At 47.0% G+C, this 23,568-nt stretch overlaps 2 protein-coding genes across 4 annotated transcripts; one reads left to right on the top strand and one right to left on the bottom strand.

The window, feature by feature from the left end:
- Positions 1 to 26: 26 nt before the first annotated feature.
- Ybey (ybeY metalloendoribonuclease) lies at positions 27 to 9,121 on the top strand. Its single transcript, XM_057751896.1, has 5 exons — positions 27 to 83; positions 595 to 847; positions 2,508 to 2,636; positions 4,307 to 4,375; positions 5,748 to 9,121. Exons 2-5 carry the CDS (start codon positions 638 to 640, stop codon positions 5,832 to 5,834), a joined length of 495 nt encoding a protein of 164 aa, XP_057607879.1. The 5' UTR covers positions 27 to 83; positions 595 to 637; the 3' UTR covers positions 5,835 to 9,121.
- On the bottom strand, positions 6,322 to 21,154 carry C19H21orf58 (chromosome 19 C21orf58 homolog). 3 transcript variants are annotated; one of them, XM_057751893.1, is made up of 9 exons: positions 21,115 to 21,154; positions 19,356 to 19,436; positions 18,441 to 18,477; positions 17,198 to 17,271; positions 16,199 to 16,366; positions 13,512 to 13,626; positions 10,100 to 10,215; positions 9,550 to 9,832; positions 6,322 to 6,571 (listed from the first exon to the last, which is right to left on the bottom strand). In XM_057751893.1, exons 2-8 carry the CDS (start codon positions 19,413 to 19,415, stop codon positions 9,590 to 9,592), a joined length of 813 nt encoding a protein of 270 aa, XP_057607876.1. In that variant the 5' UTR covers positions 19,416 to 19,436; positions 21,115 to 21,154; the 3' UTR covers positions 6,322 to 6,571; positions 9,550 to 9,589. The 3 variants fall into 3 exon arrangements, with proteins under 3 accessions (XP_057607876.1, XP_057607877.1, XP_057607878.1); XM_057751894.1 differs by lacking the exon at positions 21,115 to 21,154 and adding an exon at positions 19,982 to 20,016; XM_057751895.1 differs by lacking the exon at positions 21,115 to 21,154 and adding an exon at positions 19,766 to 19,805.
- Positions 21,155 to 23,568: the final 2,414 nt, after the last annotated feature.

Below are 23,568 nucleotides of genomic sequence, written 5' to 3'. Positions count from 1 at the left end.
CCTTCCGCTCTCTGGGGTGTGCTGCTATTGATCTTCCGGCAGGCGAGCTATCTAGTTCCCAGCTTCCCACGCTACCTGCTTCGGTAAGTGTGCGGCGATTTCTCCTTGTGCGGCGTAGAAACACCATGCTCGTGTGTGGATCCACCCTCCCAAGTGTCGGAGACACCCTGGACCCACAGAGACCCCATCTTTTCACCCTTACCTGGTCCTACACCATACATAGCAACTGCCCCAAACCGCCTTATCCGCACACTGTGCCTAGCCTACCCTGTTTCATAGTTTCCTATGGTAAATGTAAATTCCCTGACAAGTGCCGATAAATTCCACCAAATAAAATTTTTGTTTGTCTGTTTTGGTTGGTTTGATTGTTTCTCAGGACGGTTTCTTTGTGTGGCCCTGGCTGTCCTGGAACTAACTCTGTAGATCAGAGTTTGAAGTCAGAGATCCGCCTGCCTCTGTCTCCTGAGTGCTGGGATTAAAGGCGTGCGCCACCACCACCAGCAATAAAATTGTTTTATTGTGAGTGTGTATGTATTTTTACATAATTTATCACTTTCTAGAACTGATGGGTCTTTTCTCGAACTCTAACCACAGGTTCCTTCCAACCATTTTTAAGGGGCTGGATGTTCTTCCCAAAATGAGTTTGGTGATTAAAAATCTGCAGCGGGTGGTCCCCATCAGAAGAGTGCCCCTTCGCAGCAGGATGGATGTGGTCAGGAGTATTTTAGGAGTGAAGGATTTTGACCTGGGGATCATCTGTGTTGACAACAAGCGTATTCAGCACATTAATAGGATCTACAGGAAGAAAAACATCCCAACTGATGTGCTGTCTTTCCCATTCCATGAGGTAAAAAAAAAAAAAAAAAAATGTTCCTCACATGTAGCCTACCTTTCTTCTAGAACAGTTCCTGTTAGTTACAGATATGGTTTTGGAATTTTTCAAAAAATGCATTGACGTCTGACCTGGTATACATGCCTTTAATTCCATCTATTCAGGAGGCAGAGGCGACCACAGCTTTGTGAGTTCAAGGCCAGCCTTGGACTACCTGGTTAGTTCAAGGCCAGACAGGACTACATTATAAGCCCCTGTCTGAGCCAGGCAGTAGTGGCCCATGCCTTTAATACCAGCACTTGGGAGACAGAAGCAGGCGGATCTCTGAGCTCAAAGCCAGGCTGGTCTACAGAGTGAGTTCTGGGACAGCCAGGAATATACAGAGAAACCCTATCTTTGAAAAACTTCAAAACAAAAAACACTGTAGCAATCACGATTTTCTAGAGTCACAGAATGTATAGAGTGAATCTCTTTGTGTTTGGGGTTGGGGGCATTTATTGTCATGGACTTAAAGGCTGCAGTCCAACTAATCCAACAGTGGCTAGCCGTGAATGAAAAGTCCAAGAATTTAGTAGTTGCCCACAAGGCTGGGTGTCTCCGCTGGTCTTCAGTAGATGCTGGAATCCCGAAAAGGTAGGCTCCGAGGCCAGTGAAGGAGTCAGTGTGCTGACAGGGCGAGGACAAGCAGGCAAAGAAGAACAAAACCTTGCTTCTTCCATGTCCTTATAGAGGCTTCCAGAAGATGGTGTGGCTTAGATTAAAGGTGTGTCTTCTCACTTCAAGATCAGGATTGAAATCGTGTGTCTTCCAGCCTCGAGATCTGGATCACAGGTGTTCCCTTCTTTCCTGGATTGTAGTTCAATCCAAATATAGTCAAGTTGACAACCAAGACAATCACAAGACTCTGTCTCAGAAACAAGCAAATAAAAACAAAAGAAGTGAAGCAATATGGCCTATAACCCATGCCCGTTAAGTATGTCTGTCCCTAAACATCACAATTCCTCCATGCAGGAGCCACCTTTCTCCCTCTGTGCCGCCAGGGAATTCAAATAAGGGCCGTTCAAATTATAAGGGTACCTCAGTAGTGAATGCTTGGGTAGAAAAATGCACAGTAAAAAGTGGTAAACAGTTTCAACAGATACCTTGTGATAGCTACAAGTAGCTACATTATGTAAACACCTTTACCCTTCGTTAGCCGCATAAATTGGAATAATCCTTTTGGAAAGCAAATTGAAAGTTAACAGTGTTACAAAGACTTAAAATGTGTATGTCATAATCTACCGTGTCACACCTACAGAAGAGAATCCAAAGAATGTAGAAGGTACAGTGTAACGTGATTTCCTTAGCAGGAAGAAAATAGAGGCAGACAATTGGGAAAGAGTGTAATTGTGTCCATATGCCAACTTAACGATACACAATGTGAATTACTTTGGTAAGGATAAAAGAAATGGAATAATTCGATGAGATCAAAGCATGTGAGGGCCATTGTGTGTGATAACTATGCAGTCCACCCTCTCGGCCTCTTTGATGGTATTTAGCCTCTATGGCATGGTTTGAGCATCTGAGCATCCATCTTGTGGTCAAGATTTCGATGTCCTCTGCTGGACAAGTGAGCCAAGTCCTTGTGGTTAGGCTACTGTTTGAAAGGCCTCCAACTCTGTTTCCTCATTTTCAGAATCTGAAAGCAGGGGAATTTCCTCAGCCACACTCGTCAGATGACTATAATTTGGGAGATGTTTTTCTAGGTGTGGAGTATATCTTTCATCAGTGCAGAGAAAACGAAGATTTCTATGACATCCTAACGGTAAGTGGGGATGCAAAATGGCATATACTCACTAACAAAACTCAAGCTATAGAGAAGGCTGAGAGGGTACGCTAGTATCTACAGGTACCATGGTATTATAGATTAGCAATTGTCAGCCCTGTTCCCACCTTCCCCTTTCTTGTATTTAGCCGCTCCTTGCTACTTAACTTTTTTTTTTTTTTAAGAGATGCAGGCTCAGGCTGGAGGGATGGCTCAGTGATTAATAGGATGCACTGTTCTTCCAGAGAACCTGAGTTCTAGTCCCAGCACCCATGGGGTGTTTCACATCTGCCTGTAACTCCAGCTCCAGGGAATCCAGTGTCCTCTTCTGGCCTCCCAGGGCATCTGTACTCATTTGCACAGACACAGACACATATGTACAATTCAGTATAATAAGTAAATAAATGAAAAGATATGGAGTCACTACATTGCCCAGGCTGGTCTTCACCTCTTTGGTCCAATCAGTCCTTCCCTCAGCATCCTAGATCTGAGACTGCAACCATAAGCCACCGTTCCCTCCTGCTTAGTTCTAATTGGATAGCCGAGATTGCCCTGCCAGGGACAGTCAACTCTCTCTTTACCTGTGTGCAGTCCCAAGCAGTGATGCTCCACACTAATTAAATGAACTATGTAAAATGTTCCATATTATTTCATCTTACTTTTTAAAGATTTATTTATTATGTATATAGTGTTCTGCCTGCAGATCACATTATAGATGGTTGTGAGCCACCATGTGGTTGCCGGGAATTGAACTTAGTGTTATGCCTGCGCCATGAGCCCCCCAGAGACCACCAGGAGTCTGAGTTCGTATGCAAAAGCAAAGAACCTTTATTGCAAGCTTGAGCTTGGTCCCTCCATCCGTTCCGACACAGCAGTTGGATCATTGAGCTCAGCTATGGCAGGGTTTTAAGGAGTAAAGGATAAGGCAGGTAGGGGAATTCTGGATTCAAATGGGGCTTGAACTCCTGATTGGGCCAGAGTGAGGTAACAGAAATCTGGTCAAACAGGGATTGGTACTGGTATTGCTGTAAGGAAATTGGCAATCTATATACAGGTTAGGTAAGCTATTCTTAATGTTCTGGAGCATCTCGTACTTGTTTGTCTCAATTCTGTTTGGTCCCCTGCAGGGTACAGTCTGTGGCTTTTCCTGATTATTGTGATGATGAGGCCCAGTCCCAGTATTGTTACTCTGCAGCCTGTCATGGCCTCACTGATGTTAAGTTTGGCCTCTTCACTTAGCACTTCTGGAAGAACAGCCAGTGTCCTTAACCTCTGAGCCATCTCTCCAGCCCAAATGTTCCATTTTAGACGGGAGGGAACTGAGGTTGGAATGTAGGTCAATGGTGAGCCCTTGCCTAGACAGGAGGGAACTGAGGCTGGAACGTAGGTCAATGGTGAACCCTTGCCTAGACAGGGTGGAACTGAGGTTGGAACGTAGGTCAGTGGTGAGCCCTTGCCTAGACAGGAGGGAACTGAGGCTGGAACGTAGGTCAATGGTGAGCACTTGACTAGGCAGGAGGGAACTGTTTTAACTCCTGCACAGTGAAGCGACTAGCTGCCCCAGTGTCCTGGCGCAGGATAACCAAGTCTTACAAGGGTAGTCTGTGACCCTCAAGGGGCAGCTTTCTGGTAGATCATCCCCTGAGCTGACTTCTCATTTGCTCCAACAGGTGACAGCCACCCATGGACTCTGTCACCTTCTGGGCTTCACCCACAACTCTGAGGTCGAGTGGCAAAAGGTAGGGGCAATACCTGTGCAAGGGGCCATGTGCTATCCACAGATGTAACCCTAACCTCTAGGCATCCAGCCCCATGAACCCTAATACAAGAAGCAGGAACTATGGCTTCCATCCATCTGGCCTAAAAAGATGAGGTAGTAGGTGGTAGTACACACCTTTAGTCCCAGCACTTGGGGGAGGGGAGGCAGAGGCAGGAGGATCTCTGTAAGTTCAAGGCCAGTCTGGTCTACAAAGCAAGTTCCAGGACAACCAGGGCTACAAAGGAAACTCTGTCTCAAAAGATAAAGATGACATACTATTTTAAGTATCTGGTTCCTTATGATACTTGTGTAGTTCTCTGCTGAAAGAAGGTGCCTGGACAAACAGATTAAATGGTAAATTCCCTGAAGTGCTAGCTATGCTAGCTATTATTGATGGGAGTCAAGAGATATTTAATGTTTAGAAAAACCTCACACATAGAAAAACAAACAAACAAAAATTTCCTCATCAGTTGGCTACAGGTAAAATGAAGTAATGGTTCCTTTGGTTTTTTGTTTGTTTGTTTGTTGTTTGTTTTTTTGATTTTTTTCAAGACAGGGCTTCTCTGTAGCTTTTGGAGTCTGTCCTGGAACTAGCTCTTGTAGACCAGGCTGGCCTCAAACTCACAGAGATCCGCCTGCCTCTGCCTCCTGAGTGCTGGGACTAAAGGCGTGCGCCACCATCGCCTGGCATGGTTCCTTTGTTTCTAAAGGCTGATGAGTGCCACGTTTATAAAGCCCACTATGGCATCTAATAGGCTTAGGTTATATCTGCAAGCAAATAGTCTATTACTTGAAATAAACTTTAAAAAAAAAAGATTCTCTGCTTATGTGTGTGTGTACCTTCATGAGTCTATGCGCACTGTGTGTGCAGGTACCTGTAGCGGCCAGAGGAGGAAACTGATCTGCTGGAGATACAGTGGTTGTGAGCTGCCTGATGTGGATGCTGGGAGCCAAACCCAGGGCATCTGTAAGAGCAGCAAGTGCTCTTAACTGCTAGGCTCTCTCTCCAGCCCCATGGATGAACTGGTTCTTTCCTCAGTTAAAAGTAGACCCCCTTCTGGCTCTGCTCCCACCCAGTCCTTGCTTTGCCCACTCCCTCGCTTCCCAACACTTCCCTGGTACTCTTGGGTATCAAGCTTCTCCCCCAACCCTTTGAGGGTCCCCTCTCTGCTGTCCTTACTCCCTTGTAGCTCCTGTCCACCCATAGCTCTTTTGGTCTCTGTTCGGGTGTTGCCCTTAGACTTGTATGGTGTTGAGATGGGGGCCTCTACAGGAGGTACAGGGAGGAGTGTGACTGGGGACAAGGGTCCCAGAAGTGCCCTCTTATCAGCTTGTGTGCTGCTGTGTTCCAGATGTACAACCAGGAGAAACTGGTGCTGGAGGAACTGAATCGCTGCACTGGAGCCAGCCTCCAACCCCTGACCAAGGGCCTCTACTAATGTTTCAATACTGTGAGCTGGAGACATTGATGGACAGAGTCCTGCCCCTCCAGAATGGATCTCTGCTGGTCATGCTGGCCTGGGTGACTTCGGCCCACACGGAAGCACAATTCTATGAGTGGAAATTGGCTTCAGGAATTACCAAGGAAGGGTCAGGTTGGCTCTTGCTCTGTTTAAAAAGCTATCTTAGAACCGGGCGGTGGTGGCGCACGCCTTTAATCCCAGCACTCAGGAGACAGAGGCAGGCGGATCTCTGTGAGTTTGAGGCCAGCCTGGTCTACAAGAACTAGTTCCAGAACAGGCTCCAAAACCACAGAGAAACCCTGTCTTGAAAAACAAAACAAAAAAAAGCTATCTTAATTATTATAAACAGCAGTTCTAGCCCATTCCTAAGAGAAGAAACATGTAAGTTCTATCAAATGTCTTGTCATCAAACTAATAATTATATGAGAGAAAGATCGTGTCAGAAATCATCATGAAGAAAGGAAACTGTGTGAGGTCTTTAATTGATGCTTTTAACAAAAACAAGATTCTCTGGAATCACATCCTAAGGGACACTGAAAGATGGTTCTGTAGGAAGTGGATGTCACCACCCTGAAGCTCTTGGGAGTGTGTTGCATTGACTTGTTCATCCACATGGACATCACATCACTGTCTTCACTGTGTGGTAGCCAGGTCAGTCACAGGGAAGGTCCACACGGGGCTAACTGGCAACTCTGAATCATCTTGCCTCTGACCTGTAGGGTTCCAAGGATTCAAAAGTAGGGACCAGCTTTTTGGTGAGGAATGTAGCAAATGAGATCTTACTTTAATACTTGAAAATAGCATCTGTAAAGGCAGGTGGAATGTAACACTCCAGTGATCTAGAGAGGCCAAGACAGGAGAATGACAAGTTTGAGGCCAGCCTGAGCAACTCAGTGACATGTTGTCTCAAAATGGTAAAAAGGAGATGGATGTTAACTTAACGGAAGAGTACTTGGCTAGTGTGCTCAAAACCTTGTGTTCAATCCACTATCACAAATAATAAATCTTTAAAAACAAAACATTAAGCCAGGGGTGATGGTGCACTCCAAGCACTCAGGAGTGTAGACCGGCCTGGTCTACATATTGAGTTCCAGGACAGCCAGAGCTATGTAATAATAGACCTTGTCTCAAAAAACAAACAACAAAAAACCATTAAAACATCTAGGAAGCTAGGCATGATTAGAGATACCTTTAGTCTCATCACTTGATGTAGGATTCCCCTCTGTATGCTGTGAATATGTTTTATTCATTGGTTAATGAATAAAGCTTTTTCTGCTTAGCGGAGCAGAGCCGGGAGGGAAATCCAAACAGAGATACAGAGAGAAAGTGGGCAGAGTCAGACGACGTCATGTAGCTGCCAAAGGAGATAGGTGCTGGATCCTTACCAGTAAGCCACAGCCTCATGCCGATACATAGACTAATAGAAACAGGTTAATTCAAGATGTAAGAGCTAGCTAAAAAATATGCCTGAGTCATTGGTTGAACAGTGTTGTAATTAATATAGTTTCTGTGTGATTATTCAGGTCTGAGCAGTCGGGGAAACAAATGAGCAGTCTCTGCCTACAGATGGCACTACAAACTCTCAGAAATCAGAGGCAGGTGAAGCTCATTGAATTTGAGTTTAAGGTCAGCCTGGTCTACAGAGGTTACATGGTAAGACCCTGTCTCAACAAACAAAGGAGACAGGCATGATTGTACACGTCTGAAACCCTAGCAGCAGCTAAAACAGGATTGTAAGTTTGTTGTCAGCCTGGACTCAAAAACTAAGCAACAACAAAACCAAAAAGGAAACCAATTTTACCAAAACAACAAAAGAGACACCAGAAAGTCAAGGAAGCATGCACACACATGTGAAAAGAAATCTAACAGGACCAGGGTACAAATGGGACAGGGAAAGCGATCATCTCCCTCGAGGAGCCACGGGCCAGGCTGTTTGTGGCTTTTAGAAAAATTCCTTGTAGACAGTGTATGAATCATCCTTATTTATTTGTTTATATATTTATTTATTATTACTTGGTTCTTTTTTATTATTATTTTTATTTTTCAAGACAGGATTTCTACCTTTGGAGCCTGTCCTGGAACTACCTCTTGTAGACCAGTCTGTCTTCGAACTCACAGAGATCTGCCTGCCTCTGCTTCCCGAGTGCTGGGATTAAAGGCTTGTGCCGCCACCGCCCAAATCCATCCATATTTACTCAGCCTGCAGGCCACACATGTTCACACCTTACACATGTTTCTTGTTAATTCTTAAGATTTTAACATTTTATGTGTATGAGTGTTTTACTTGCATGTGTGATACCCATGGAAATCAGAAGAGAACATTAAAGCCCCTGGAACTGAGTTACAGACGTAAGTTGCCATGTGCTGGGAATTGAACCTGGATTTTCTTTAAGAGCACCAAGTGGCCTTAACTCTTAACCATTGAGCCAGCTCTCCAGCACTTTCTTGTTTGTTTTCCGAAACAGGGTTTTTCTGTGCAATTCTGGCTGTCCTGGAAATATGTAGACCAAGTTGGCCTCGAACTTAGTGATCTGCCTGCCTCTACCTCTCTAGTGCTGGGACTAAAGGTGTGTGCCACCATGCCCAACTCCTTATTTTATTTATTTATTTATTTATTTTTGATTTTCAAGACAGGGTTTCTCCGTAGCTTTTGGTTCCTGTCCTGGAACTAGCTCTTGTAGACCAGGCTGACCTCGAACTCACAGAGATCCGCCTGCCTCTGCCTCCCGAGTGCTGGGATTAAAGCTTATTTTATTTTGAATTGCATTTAATCAGCGATGGTGTTGGAGTGTATGCACACCACAATGCAGCAATGCAATGCAGTCGTAGAGGCAAGAGTGACAGCCTGCAGAAGTTGGTCCTCGTTCCCCACCTCCCACCCACCATGTCCTGAGGCTAACACTCAGTTATCAGACTTGACTGACAGCAAGCACCTTTAACTGCTACGCAACCTTGTTGACCCTGGATATTTGAAAAGAAAGCACATCACACATTCTTCAGCTTGCTTCTCTCACATTGGAATGAAGTGATCATTCCAGGCATGATCATCAGGTCTCTCTCTTGGTTTGCAAGTGGGCAGGTGTAACACATCAAGGACATAACACAGGCCTCACACGTGTTCAGCAAGCTGTCTGCCACTGAGCTATGTCTCCGGTCTCACTTTACTCCAACCTTCCGTAGGAATGTTACAATGGGTTTGCAGCTATAATGATGGATTCTGATCTGGAACTGTTTTTCTAACAACTCTTTCATAATAAAATGTGTTTCCCCTGGGTGAGTCCTCAGTCTCCTAGCTTTCCCAGACGGCCATGGAGAGTAATCAGCCTAGAAGACCATGATGCTTACTGAGATAGGCGAATGGCCTGACACACCTGGAAATGCAGCATGGTTTCCAGTGCAGCTCTACGAGAAAATCAAGGGTGTTGAATGAGGGGTACCGCGGAACCTGGGCTGAGGTGAAGGACACTTTTTGGGACCAGTCCTGCTGGACTGCCCAAAGACCTAAGGCATAGCTTTCCCAGGGGTGACAGGGCTCCACAGGCTTGACAAATGGTGCTAAGACCTACAGCTGACTTTTTTTTTTTTTTTTTGGCTCCTTCCAATCTGCCACAGTGCATTGGCTTGACCACAGGATGCGTGTGCTTGTTGGCATACATGGAGGAGAGGTGGCCAGGCCCATCTTTCCACTTACCTGCTGCAAAACACTAGCTTTCTCCCTCCAGGCGTACGTACTACGGGTAGCTGGGATGGGAAGTAGTTGGCTCAGTCAGGTGGCTCACAGTGGGCAAGAAGCTGGCAGCATGTGGGAGGGCGGTAGCTGCCACCACTGGAGGCCACCCCGGATATCCCGAAGGGGCGCCAGCTGTGGAGGCAGCCTGCAGCTGGGCAGGGGGTGGATAGTGGTGGTGGTGGTGCACTGGGGGTGGCTTCTGCTTTTCAGCTCGCAAGACTCCATGGTGCGCCCATCGTGGGTCCTGGCAGAGTACACAGCTGTGAGGAGCCACCCCTGCATACTCCATTACAAGATGGCAGCATCCTTTCCCTATGCCTGGGCCCAGATTTGTGAGAAGGGCAGCAGACTGTGATGGGAGTACACCCTGGGCTTAGGGTTATCTGTGCCCCAGCTACCTTACCTGCTCCCCATCACCTTCACCACATCCCACAAGCCAGAGATGCGTGCACAGGTACCCAGGAGCAACCGCGCCCCCAGCCAATGACTGAGTCTCAGCCCCCAAACCTACCTGGAGGGTAGCGGCACGTGGCCCTGTGGGTCCAGGGGGCAGGGCTTTGAGCATCATGTTCTGCATGAGGATCTGGTGCATCTGTGCATTCTGCATTAGCATCATCTCCACCATGTCTGGAAGGAGAGTCAGGGCTTATTCATATGTTAGCAGCTGATGATAGTCTCTGCTCTGAAACTGACTGCTCCTTATGTTTGTTAAAAACAGGCACCAGGCAGTGGTGGCACATGCCTTTAATCCAAAAACTCAGGGGGCAGAGGCAGGTGGATCTCTGTGATTTTGAGGCCAGCCTGGTCTACAGATCAAGTTTCAAGATAGGCTCCAAAGCTACACAGAGAAACCCTGTCTTAAAAAATCAAAAAGAAAAAAAAAGAAAAAAAACTCTTGCTGGGTAGTGATGGAGCATGCCTTTAATCCCAGCACTTGGGAGGCAGAGGCGGGCAGATCTCTGTGAGTTCAAAGCTAGTCTGGTCTACAAGAGCTAGTTCCAGAACAGCCAGAGTTACCCAGAGAAACACTGTCTCAGTAAAACAAAAACAAACAATAAAAAAAAACCCTCTTAATTGTTTGAATGTAATTGGCTACCATAAGCTCCATGGGGAGGGGCATTATTAGGAGGTGTGGCCTTGTTGAAGTAGGTATGGCCTTGGAGGAAGTGTGTCACTGTGGGGGCAGGCTTTGAGGTCTCCTATGCTCAAGATACAGCCTAGTTCAGACCATGTCCTGTTGCCTGTGGGATCAAGATGTAGCTTTCTCCACTTTCAGCTCCTCCAGCACCATGTCAGCTTGCATGACACTGTGTCCCATCAGTATGATAAACAGACTAAACCTCTGAAACCATAAGACACTCCATTAAATGTTTTCCTTTATAAGAGTTGCTGTGGTCTGCTGGTTGGTTGTGGTGCACACCTTTAATCCCAGCATTCTGGAGGCAGAGACAGGTGGATCTCTGTGAGTTCAAGGTCAGCATGGTCTACAAGAGCTAGTTCCAGGACAGGCTCTGTAGAAACCTACAGAGAACAGAGAAACCCTGTCTCAAAAAATAAAAGAGAGAGAGAGAAAGAGAGAAAAAGGTGTGTGCCATGAAGCCTGGCTGTTGGGTTGGTTTTGATGTTTTGCTTTGCTGTTTTCTAAGAAAAAGGTCTCAAACTCACTATATAGCCAAGGATGACTCTGAACTTTTGATTCTCTTACCTCTAGACCCTAAGTACTGGGATTACAAATATGTCACTATTGTAAACAGAAGTTTCTGTCCTGCCAGTCCCACAGCTGTTTAGTGCCAAAAAAACACAGAGGCTTATATTAATTATAAACTGGTTGGCCTATTAGCTCAGGCTTATTATTAATTAGCTCTTACAACTTACATTAACTTATAATTCTTATCTATGTTTAGCCATATGGTTTGGTACCTTTTCTCAGTGTGGCATCTTCATCTTGCTTCATCTCTGTCTGGGTGGCAACTGACTCTCTGCCTTTTCTCTTCCCAGAATTCTCCTAGTCTGGTTGCCCCACATATACTTCCTGCCTGGCTATTGGCCAGTCAGCATTTTATTAAACCATTTTATTACAATTGACAAATCTTTACAGGGTACAAGAGCATTATCCCACAGCAACTGTACCTGGTTTATATAGTGCTGAGGAGAAAGTAATGGCTCAAACTAGGCTTTTAAATTCTTTTCTAGAATTTCAACCATTTATCTTTGGATTTGAGTATGAAGGAATTATGGTCTTTTATAGGAGTTATTTTGACTGTGCCCTCTATTTTCAGAGAGTAAAGAACAATTGTATTGGAGTTATTATTGAGTCTGATGTCACCAAGGTAATCTGCCTGGCTTACCCTTTGGTCTTCACTTGTGCAGTGTGGTGACCTCCACCCCCATAGCTAAATAAATGTAATTAAAAATTAAACACGTGCCTGAAGAAATGGCTCAGTGTTAGGAGGGCTCAGTGGCACTGTCTGTTCTTTCAGAGGGCATGGGTTTGATTCCCGGCATCCATATGAGAGCTAACAACCGTCTGTAATTCCAGTTCCGGGAGACCTGATACCCTCTTCTAGCCTCTGAGAGCAATCCATGACCATGGCACACTGATATACATGCTGGCAAAACACACAGACACAGAACAAAAATCCTTTCAAAAAATTACTTAGGAAGTGTCAGGTCTCAACTCCTCTAAAGGACAATCTGGGCTCAATTCAATCTGGCCTCTGACCAATGCTAAACACTCAGCATTCCTCACAAACCTTGTGAAGTGGGCTTCTCTTTGCCTGGAAAAGCCGTTTCTTACCTGCTCCTACAGCCCTCAGCCTCCAGAAAAGGCATCTAATCCTCTGTTAGTTCAAACAAGCCTCCAAGAGATCAAAGCCCCACAGAAGCAGAAAGTAAACAACTCACAAGTCTCAGAAAGTCTTCAAAATGTGCTAGATACACAAAGTACCTCCTTCCACAGTTACATGAGTAGTAAGGACGCTGAGGGGCTCAGACCAGCCAAGCTGCCCGGAAGAGACCCTTTGACCTACTGATTTCTAGAGCTCTGGGATCCAAGCTTTCATGAGTTATTTACCCACCCTGGGATGAACTTTTGGTGATCTGGGTACCTTTTAGCTATCTGTAAGTAACTCCAATAAACTCATTGGTTCACCAAGTTGGACTTTAGTGGTATTGTTACTTTTGTTTGTTACTGGATCTCCTTCTGGTGTGAATAGATATTTCTGTTTCACCTCACCAGGAAAAGTATCACACAACACCTACTCACAAAATTACTTTCCTGTAGTGATATTTTATATGTATTTTAATAGATAAAGCTTGCCTGAAGATCAGAGAGTTAAAAAAGCCCCGCTGGTCAGCCTTACAGAAAGGCAGTGATGACACACATCTTTAATCCCAGTAGCCACACTAGTTTGCCATAGAAACCAGGTGGTAGTGGTGCACACCTTCAATCTCAGCCCTAGAGAGGAATACAAGATGGGAGGAGGCAACTCTCACACACAGTCTCATTCTGAGATTCCTGGAGGCAGGATTGCCATTTCAGACTGAGGTAGAGGGAAGAGCCAGTGACTGGCTGTTTTGTTTTTCTGACCTTCAGGTTGGACCCCAGAATCTGTCTCTGGGTTTTTATTAACCGTACTACACTTTTCCTTTCAGTATATAATTTCACAAACCTAAAGTAATAGCAAGGGGCTGGAAAGATGGCTCAGTGGTTAAGAGCACTGGCTGCTCTTCTAGAGGTCCTGAGTTCAATTCCCAGCAACCACATGGTGGCTCACAACCATCTGTAATGAGATCTGGTGCCCTCTTCTGGCATGCGGGCATACATGGAGGCAGAATGTTGTATACATACATACATACATACATAAATAAATAAATAAATATTAAAAAAAATAAAATAATAGCAATGTAGAACACATACGCACCTTCCTTGATACTTCCCGATCTTTGAGTGGGAAAGGCCTGAGGAGGAGAAATCTGTGCAATCAGTGGCTGCTGCTGGGGTAGCTGCTGAATGATGGTGGCAGGAGGCTGCGGGACCTAAGAAGGCCAGTTGGTTAGCTATGTGAATGTACAGACTTCACAAGGCTCCTCCATCCATCCATCTGCACACTTAACTAACTATCCATCCACCCAGTCATTTATCAGTATACACACCCCGTCCATCTATCTGTCCTCCTACCTATCCACCCCATCCACCCACCCATTCACCCATCCCTCCATCTATCATCCATCTGAAGAGAAATTTAAATGATTAACACTGTAAGTTAAATAAACAATTGCATAGAAATTTTTTTACATCTGGTTAGGACTTGATTTTGTTTTGTTTTTGAGACCAGGTCCCCCTGTGTGGCTCCCACCTGGCGTAGAATTCACCAAGTAGACCAGACTGGCCTTGAACTCATACTGGTCTTTCTGCCTCTGACTACAGAATATAAGATGCAAATATATACCACCACATCCAGCATGTACATGATATTTTTAATGATTCTCATATTTCCTACCTTCAGGAAGGTGGTTAATGCCCGGTTAACTTTGCTTTAATAGATTTAACATTTGATGTATCCAGTCTGTTAACATTTATGCATTTTAAGAAGAGTATGGTGGAATTTCAGGTGTAGAGAGTCTAGGGGTACAGCTGCTTGATGAAAGTCAGGTGTTCACAAGTCTCTCCCAGTGGCTGGTCTATAGTAGTGCCATTCCTGATTTTGCTGATTACTACGGCTCTCCATACATAGGACAGGAATGTCAACCTTGTGCACTCTTAGGCTCTGGTTTCTCTTCTGAGTGAGGTAAATAAGAAGCAATTTCAAGCAAACACCAGAGAGAATTGTTTACTCCTCGTAGCAAGTCTTGAATGAACTTGCCTCTTCTTTCTATTCAGAGTCAGTGGCCTAGACCAGACTTGGGAGTTTTCGCCCCAGAGATGTCATGAATTAGGGCTCATGGGCCACGTGGGCTCAGTTGTTAAAAATGAGAGCAGCCACAGATGGACATCAACATGCATCCTAACTGTAACTTTTTCATAAAAATCGAACTGTGTCTTCCTGTGTTACAAGGTGTTTTTCCTCTATTTGCCTGCAGACAACATGTGAGAACATGAAACCCACCAACTGGTGGTGCGTGGTTTTAATCTCAGCACTTGGGAGGCAGGGCCAGGAGGCATGGTCTATACGGTGAGGTCAGACTGCGTAAGTTCCAGCCAGCCAAGGATACACAGTGAGACCGACCCTGTCTTTGTGTGTGTGTGTGTGTCTGTGTGTGTCTGTGTCTGTGATTTTTCGAGACAGGGTTTCTTTATAGCTTTGGAGCCCATCTTGGAATTAGCTTTTATAGACCAGGCTGGCCTCAAACTCAGAGATCCGCCTGCCTCTGCCTCCCAAGTGCTGGGATTAAAGGCGTGTGCCACACAAACACGATGTTCCTGACAGTAGGTAGAAACACAGGCTGGAACATCTGGAACCTGGGTACAGATAGCTCACCAGCAAAGGGATCCATTCCCTCTGCTAAGTGCTGCTGCCAGTTTTCCTGCCCATAGGGAAGATGTCTTCCAGGTCACTAACATGTCTAGAACGTTTTCTTCTGTACCTATTCTCCTCATTCCTGCATTCCCTCATACTGATCCCAAACAAAGGCCTCACCTGAGCCTCTTAACCCTTATTCTTTCTGAGCCAGCGAGATGCTTAGTAGATAAAGGTATTCACCAAGAGGCTTGGCGACTTGGCTTTGATCCCCAGAACCCATATCACAGTGGAAGGGCAGAACCCATTCCACAGTATTGTCTCTGACTTCCACATATGCACTGTGGTGCGTGTGCCCCATTTTTGCATCGCATGCACACACTAATAATACATACAATCAAAAAATAACTATCAAGCTGGGCGGTGGTGGCGCACGCCTTTAATCCCAGCACTTGGGAGGCAGAGGCAGGCGGATCTCTGTGAGTTTGAGACCAGCCTGGTCTACAAGAGCTAGTGCCAGGAAAGGCTCCAAAACCACAGAGAAACCCTGTCTCGAAAAAACAAACAAACAAAAAAAACAAAACAAAAAAAATAACTATCATTTGCTTAAGATGGTTGAGTTTCTTTTGCTTGTGACTCAGAATGCTGTGTGGGCACCACACAGAATGGTATATTCTGCTGTCTGTAGCTCTGTCCCTAAGCCAGGGTCTCAAACATCCCAAGTCACTGAGAAGTATCAAAAGGCTGTGAATTCAGGGCCCACTGGGGCTAAACTCCCCCAGTCCTTCCAATGCAGTTGTTAGGTCAGTCTAGTAGGAGGTGAGTCTGTCCTGAGAGGGTAGCCATCCCCACGCCAGTCCTCCATGTTTTTCTCTGAGCCACCCATGGTGCCATGGGCAGCAAATGAAGCTGCTATTGGCTCTGAACAGAGTGAGCCTCTCCAGAGCACTGGCATCCTGCTGGGACCCCTGGAAAAGACATGTGAGTGTCCTCAGCTTCCCTCCCTGGACGTTGGAGGGAAGAGAGAGAATTACCTCTGGCCTCCCTGACTGGATGGCCTGCAGGCAACACAGTGCACTTCTACACTGCTATGGAGTCTCAGTTCTGACCCTCCTACCCCACTAGAAGCTGCTGTGACCCAGGAGTCCTACCGGGTGCTGGATGATCCTTGGTGGCTCTGGGGGTCGGGGCAAAGACGGGGAGGCAGCAGGGAAGACATCCACGAGAGGCACCTCTGGGTTCAGGGCTGGCGCCATGGTTCTTTCCTGCGCCCTCCTCCAGGCGTGGACTGGGGAGTGCTCATTCACCAACTGCTGTTCCTAAAAGATCGGCAGCCTGCTGGTTATAAAGCCACCAGCAGAGACCTATGAACCTCACTGGGTGAACAGATTCTCACCAGTATGCTTTTCCCATCCTCATCCCTGCCAGGGACTATGGCACCCAAATGTTCAGTGTGGACCCTGGAATTAGGGATCTCTTTGTCTCTCTTCTCAATGTGACCATAATGAATAAATCTTTTTTTCTGCTTTCCACTGATAATTTGACTTTTAATTGGCTTATTGAGAATGAATGGCCAAGCTGAACTTGGGACACAGGTTGTGACCCCAAGTTCAATAATATTCCTTGGTAAATATTTGGAAATTCTGCTTCTCTTAGCATATGCCAAATACTTGTAATGAGTTTCCGGTTGTTGCTGTTTCCCAGCCAACAATCTAATGGTTCTTCACGCATTTTGGCATCTGCCCAACGCAGAAAGAGCAAACCTCTTGTCTAAGGGGATTGTGGGACGACACCCATACAGATGCTTCTAGGCACAGTCGCTTCTTGCTGCTGGCCAGTTTAGTTTATTTGAGCTCCACGTCCTATGGCCATGGACCTTGGCTCATTGCCTGCTCTGTGGCAGTGGCCTAAGCAGTTTCTAAGCTCACATACTGCCTATACCTGACCCTTTACCTTCTCTAATTTCCTCGGGGAAGTTATGGGCTGAGAGTGTTAGTCTCTTAATGCTCACTGTTCAGTTACCAGCCCCCAGTGTGTAAACATTAGCTAATTGATCTCAGGAGTACAGACAAGCATTAATTGGAATCTCCGAGCCAGTGTATTAGCCCACGGAGAGTCAGGCCCAGGCTTGGCTGAGGGTGCAGGCCTACCCAGAGTCTCTGTAGAAGGTCCTTCCTTCTCCTCAAAGCATTCTGCAGGGCAGTGTCTGGCTTTTCCTGTTGTCCTGTGTGGAGAAGGCACACATCACTGAGAAATATCCTGGCTGCTGGCTCCGGCAGAGTGCCCCAAATTCCCTGCACCCTAGGGTTCAGAGTAGCCTGGACTACTCCTGATCTCAGGTCTGTCATAAACATCCATCCCAAAGAAGAAGGGACCAGGGCTAGGGTGGGGAAAGAGGGGGCTATGGAAGAGAGGGGAGGGCTTGGTTAGAGTCAGCCCAGTGGATTTTCTTGGTTCTGAAAGGCACTGAAAGTCAGTAGACCAGATCTCTCTCAGTGCTCCGGCACTCTTGGACTGCAGGAGGCCTCCAAAGGCCCAGTTATGCCTCCATAGCCCTGGTCCTAAGCTGTACGGAAAAGACAGGCATACTCACCAACGTGGGGGAGAGGGTCTTACTCCAGAGAAAGCTCTGAAAGGGGTTGGCTTGTCCTGACATTCTACTGGAACTGGGATATTTGTGATTCCAGGGCTGGCTTCTCTGGAAGCTTTACCTGGGATGCCCTCTGGCACATTTGTGGCCATTGGGTTGTGTGTCGGTCCCCTGGATCATGTGGCCTGGTTTGCCATTTTCCATCTAGATTTGAGGCTCCCAGGTTCAGCTAGCTGCCCTTAGTGTTCCCAGAGTTACCCAGAGCCATGAATATTCCATGTTCTAAAGAATAAGATATGCTCCTCTAGCCTCAGATCCCCATTCAGATGTCCATAAACCTATATTCCGGTCCCAGGTATTGAGAAGGATAAGACTGAGGCTCTGCACATCCCTGGAATTAATTGGTTGGGACAATTTCTGCACTGAGCAATCTGAGGTTTGTCACCTGACCTTTCTGTACCTACATTTTCTCAGCGACAAGATACATTCCCTCTAAGAGCCAGCTGGCTAAGGGTACAGCATGTGTGCTTGCCAGTGTGGGTGTATTCATATGTGTGTGTGTGTGCATGCGTGTGTGATTGCGAATGTGTGTGCATGTGTTCGTGTGTTTGTGCATGTGTGTTTGTGCATGCATGCATGTGTTTGTGCATGTGTGTGTGTTTGTGCGTGCATGCATGTGTGTTTGTGCATGCGTGTATGTTGTTTTACAGGTAAAAACAAAAGCCAGGGCCTGCTCTGCCTCCCGCTCTTCTGGTTGGTTCTCCTTCCTACCTGTATGTGCCCAAGCAACTTAGAACGCTTACCTGCTCTGTCCATGGTTTCTCTTTCCTGTTCCAGCATCTGTGAGGAAGAATCTGTGATGGGGACTTGGCTCCAGGTTGGTGAGTGGAGTTTTCACAGCCCACCCACCTATGCAGCAGATATTCCAAAAGCTCTAGGGGTGGTCAGCACCCAAAAGGAAGTACGGAGGGCAAGAAGCAGTTTTTGAGTTGGTAAATGGAGCAAGGGTCACCATTCTCTTAAGGATTCTTCTGGTCGTGTTCTCGAACATAGATAACCTGAGAGGCCCCAAGGGATGATCTGATGAGATACAAGTAGAGCATCCTGGTGCACAACAAGGGGTACACTGATGGACCCCATGGGGTTTCCCTGCTGGGACCCAAAGGGGACACTCTGATGGGTCCCAAGAGGGAACTTTTATGGATCCCAAGGGTTACCCTGAAGGACCCCAAGAGGGATACTCCAGACATATTCCTGAGTAGCAGCCCTTGCAGAGACTACCCTTGGTTTGTATCCAGGGCCACTGGGGCCTTGAACTAGGGGTTCCGGGATTGGTAATAGGTAGGAAGTAGAAGAGGAACAATGCAGGCAGAGCATATGGAGAAGCTGCCCATGGGCAGTGTGAGTCCCCGTGGGCCCTATGCATCATTGCTTGCAAGGACAGACATGTTGGTCACGGATCACTCAGAATGTCATAGATGGTTGAGAAGGTAGAGAAGACTGGGCATGACCAGGTTTTTCCCAACCAGGATGTTGGTTGCATCTCCATAGGAAGCAGTCAGCATCCCTTTAAACACAAGCCTGTAGGTACAGGAGTTTTATAGGGATGTGTCCCAGAAGTATGCTTGCTGGTAGGCACAGTCTGCCTCCAACCTTTGAGGCAGGAGATTAGAGCGGAACTATGGGTTGAGCACAGCAGTAGGTAGGCTCTGTCTTACCTGTTCCAGGAGTCGCAACGTCAGTCGGGTCATCTGATCTGCACTTGAGGAGTCCAGCATCCTAACAACTGTGTAAGAGGCCTGCAGAGAAATAGAAATAGAAGACTGAGGTCCCACCTGCCTTGGTCCCACCTTACCTGCAGCAGAGGGCCCCCTCGGGGGTCATGGTGCCGCAAGACAAAAGAAAATAGGAGAGTGACCAGCCCTTCCCTGTACTCCAGTGCCAGAGCCCGCTCTGGAGTTATGACAGTTGCCAGCCTGTGGAAGGGAGGTCTTGGGTTGCCAGGATGGGTTCTGTGTCCAGTAAATGGGTTGCCTGTAAACACTATTCACAGGCGTGGCCAGGCACAGATCAGTAGGGAGGTAAAGAGCTAGGGGGCAGGCTTTAGATGACTCCAGACACCACTTACCCAGGGAAATAGAGCAGAGGAATGAGTGGAGGCCTCCCGTCTCCCCTAGACCCACACCCCGCCTGCAGACTGCCATGAGTTCCTGCTCTCAGAGCAAGCCTTTCCCCTGAGTCTGGCTTCATGTGCAGAGCTATGACTTCTTGTTGGCTTTTTTCTGCAGTGTAGTACCAATGAGGTGCTAGCAGTTCCTAAAGTTGGCAGACAGGCTCTACCTACCAGCAAGTGTTCTTGTGGTGCACAGCCCTAGAAAGCTGCCTCGGCGATGCTCTTGTCCTTACCTGGAAACTTCAAAGCAAAAAGGCAGAGTGGCCGGACACCCAGGAGGACCATAGGAAAGGAGCTCCCTGGGGGTCTCAGGAAATTTATTTGTGGCAGAGACTTTGGCCAGAGAGGAGTTAAGTGCACCTCCTAAGGGGACACCAGGCCAGAGGGTGCGTTGGCATAGAGGATGCAGGCAAGAATAAGGAAAAGGAAGTCACTTGTGGGAACGGAGGTTCTGAACCAAACGGGATGTAAGTCAGTGCCTCTGCTTGAGAAAGGAGATGAAGCTGGGCCACAGCCGGGTCTGACTAAGCCCTATGAACCTAAGAGACAACCAGGGTACAGTCAGCACCCCTGGAACCCAGGTAACTCTGGAAACTGCATCAGATTGCAGGACAGTTAGAGGATAGCAAAGGCAGGCTCCCCGAGGTGGTGGCTTCTTTTCCCAGAAGACATTGCTAGGAGAAACAGCAAGGCATATGAGCGAGTATCATGAACAGGACCAGTAAGGGAAAGGGGACACTATCCTCAGTTGGGACGTCTGTGATGTTCTCTCTGTTTCACTTGGCTTGTGGCTTTCTGGGAGTTGGTGCCTTTCTTATGACGTTGTACCACTTTCCCCTGCAAGGCTGACCCTAGAAGCAGATAACCCGTTTCTCTATTGCAAGATGCCTTCCTGGACCGGCCTCTTTGGTAGGCGGTTGCTAGGCACAGTAAATGTTTACAGGGTAGGGAGCCACGTCCAATGCCTGGGAGAGCATCCATGTAACTCACTTCAGTAGCTTTTAATACTAAAAATAAATTGAAATAAGATCCAAGTGCGACACTTGCGGAGCTGCTTTCGCATTTCTGTGTAAGGGACTCTGCGGATGTGGGCTCGGGTGAACTGGGCACACGCTCCCCTACTGCCCGTTGTAAATAGATAAAAATAACACTAAAACTCGAGATTCAGGTCTGACTCAGGGCTCTGGTTGCTCTTGGGAAATCTGATCTTGCTATCCTTCTGGCCCCTTCTTCTAAAGAGCCTACCCTCGCATTTGTACAAAACACCTGATTCCGAATCTGGAAGTCAAGAGGATTCCACTCACCAAAGGGGACGGCGATTTGGCCTAGGGAGGAGTACTTCTCTGTGGCTTCGGTTCCCAAAGCTCCTGAAGTTTTGTTTATGTTGTCGTCACTTAGTCACTTAGGTGCAGGCTTCCCCTACAGCTGTCTGACAAGTCTGTTGGTGAAGTGTCACTCACCACTGTGAGTCCAGGGAAGGAATTGTTTCTGCTTTTGTCTGAGAGGAGGGAGCAAACCCAACCGTGCAAACTTCCACAACAAGCCATGTTCAGCTGGAGGTGTGGGACAAGTAAACTGAGCAGAAAGTACCCCAAATCCCACTGCTCTATTGTCAAGAAGGCATTCAATGCGTTAAGATAGTGGGGTTTATCTGAAGACATGGGAGAGTAAAATGCTCAGGCCTGTCCTCCTGTGCCCCATCTTTCTTTCCAGGTCATCTAGCTCGGACAAACAGGGGCTATTATCCTACTAGCTTCACCAGGTAGGGCTGCAGCATGGTTAAGTTTTGGGGGCATCCGCTTTTTCCCTCACGGGGAAACCACCAACAGGTACTGAAATAGCTTAAGAAAGGTCAGGCTGCTCAGGCTCCACAATTCCTACCCTAGGAGCTACACTTGCCAATAAACAAAAGACTTCTCATTCCTCTTTACGTAGAGTTTTGCACCACCCAAAGGGCCCTCCGTCCCTGCTGAGATATGGTCCTGATTGTTAGGAATATTTTTTAATGCAAGCTCTCTGCCAACGCAAAATAATTGGGAAATCAAGCCAAATCAAACCAGATTAAAAGATATCCAAGTTTAATTAGACACCCGTGTTCCCGGGTGGCCCGGAGAGGAACGGAAAGTCACCAACGCGACCACTACGGGAGAGGAAAAGGGAAGACCACGTGTTTATTTTCTGGGGAGCAGTTAAAATAGTGTATGGGAGTGGTCTTGACCTTTCCTGGGGAGGGGTCAAGGTTCAAGGGGCACAGGGGAGGGGCCTCCAAAGATGGAGGTGGGAGGCTGGGATTTACACTGAGGTGTGAAAACAGTCTGGAGGTGTGGCCTCACATGATATTTACAGGTTACTTGTAAAGACCCTCCCCCGCCAGCTGCACAAGGGTGGTTATGCTCCTTTGTGTCCAGTCCAAGGGTCCCAGACACCAGTCTGTCCTGGTGAGCCAGCCAGAGGACTCAATATTTACTGTCAGTTGGCTTCAAAAAGCATGGTGATCTGTTCTTTTCTCTAGTGGCTTATTTTAGTACAACTGCTCAGTGTTTTCTGTTTCCCATTTGCTACTCCCGCCCATCCTATTCACAGCCTCTGTGTGTGTGCGCGCGCATGTGCGTGCATGCATATGTGTGTGTGTGTGTGTGCGATTCACAAGGAAAGGTTTTAATGAAATAAAAAGCATCTACAGAAGTATACATGATTACAGAGAAAGGAATCAATTACGAAAGAAAGGCATCAATTACGGGGCTCTCAAATCTCCTTCCTTTGCAGATTTAAAGGACAGGAATGAAACCTCGTTTCTGTCTTCCCAGCACAGTGGACTGGAAGGAACATTTCCTTCATTGTGAGTACTAGTCTTTCAGTCAGTTGAGCATATTTGCTCAGTTTTGAGATGCACCCCAGAAAGGGACATGCGCAAAGTCCTCCAGCATCACACCCTGCATAGGGCCTTCTGAGGGAGTGTCACTTGACCCATTTCTCCTTAGTGTAGTGCACAACCACATCTTCAAAATCGTCGATTTGGAGGTTCTGCTGAAGGAGGCAACGTCCACCATCAAATCCTTTATTCCCATCGTAGATAAAGGTAACAGTTTCAGGGCCAAGGGCTCCGAATGGCCTTGCTTGCTTTTCGGCAAGTGGAGGATGAGGACACCACACAGCCACCCTCACGGATAGCATCTGTAGACCTTAATACTGTCAACTTAAGGCCCACAGTTCCTCAGCATTGGAACTGTGCTAGCCTCCCCTTTAGTCAATTATTTGGTCCACTGCAGTCAGCCTGTAGGTGAGTTAGGGCTGTCAAGGTCAGAGGCATTTAAATCCCCCGGAGCTGGCATCACAGGCAGTCGTGAGCTGCCTCTCATGGTGCTGAGAACAAAACTCTGGTCCTTTGCAAGAGCAGTATGCAATCAGCGCTGGCTCCTAGCTTTATGCCAACTTGGTACAAGCTAGAGTCATCTGAGAGAAGGGAACCCCAGGAGAAAATATGTCCATAAAATTAGGCTATAAGCAGGAAAGTCTTTAGTTCTATGTAGGCAGGGTCTCTCTGTGGAGCCCTGGCTGACCTCAAACTCAGAGACCCACCTACCTTTGCCTCCCCAAGTGCTGGGATTAAAGATATACGTGGCTACACCCAGCAGGGATTTTCTTAATAAGTGAGTGATGGAGAGGCCCCACTCATTGGGGGGGATACACCTGAGCTGGGGGGGATACACCTGGGTTCTATAGCAGGTTGAATAAGCCAGTAGCAGTACTCCTCCATG

This window comes from Chionomys nivalis, chromosome 19 (assembly GCF_950005125.1).
Source record: "Chionomys nivalis chromosome 19, mChiNiv1.1, whole genome shotgun sequence".
Classification (NCBI taxonomy): domain Eukaryota; kingdom Metazoa; phylum Chordata; class Mammalia; order Rodentia; family Cricetidae; genus Chionomys; species Chionomys nivalis.
Note: the sequence above shows the minus strand (reverse complement) of the source record. Positions and strands in the feature narration are given on the sequence as shown.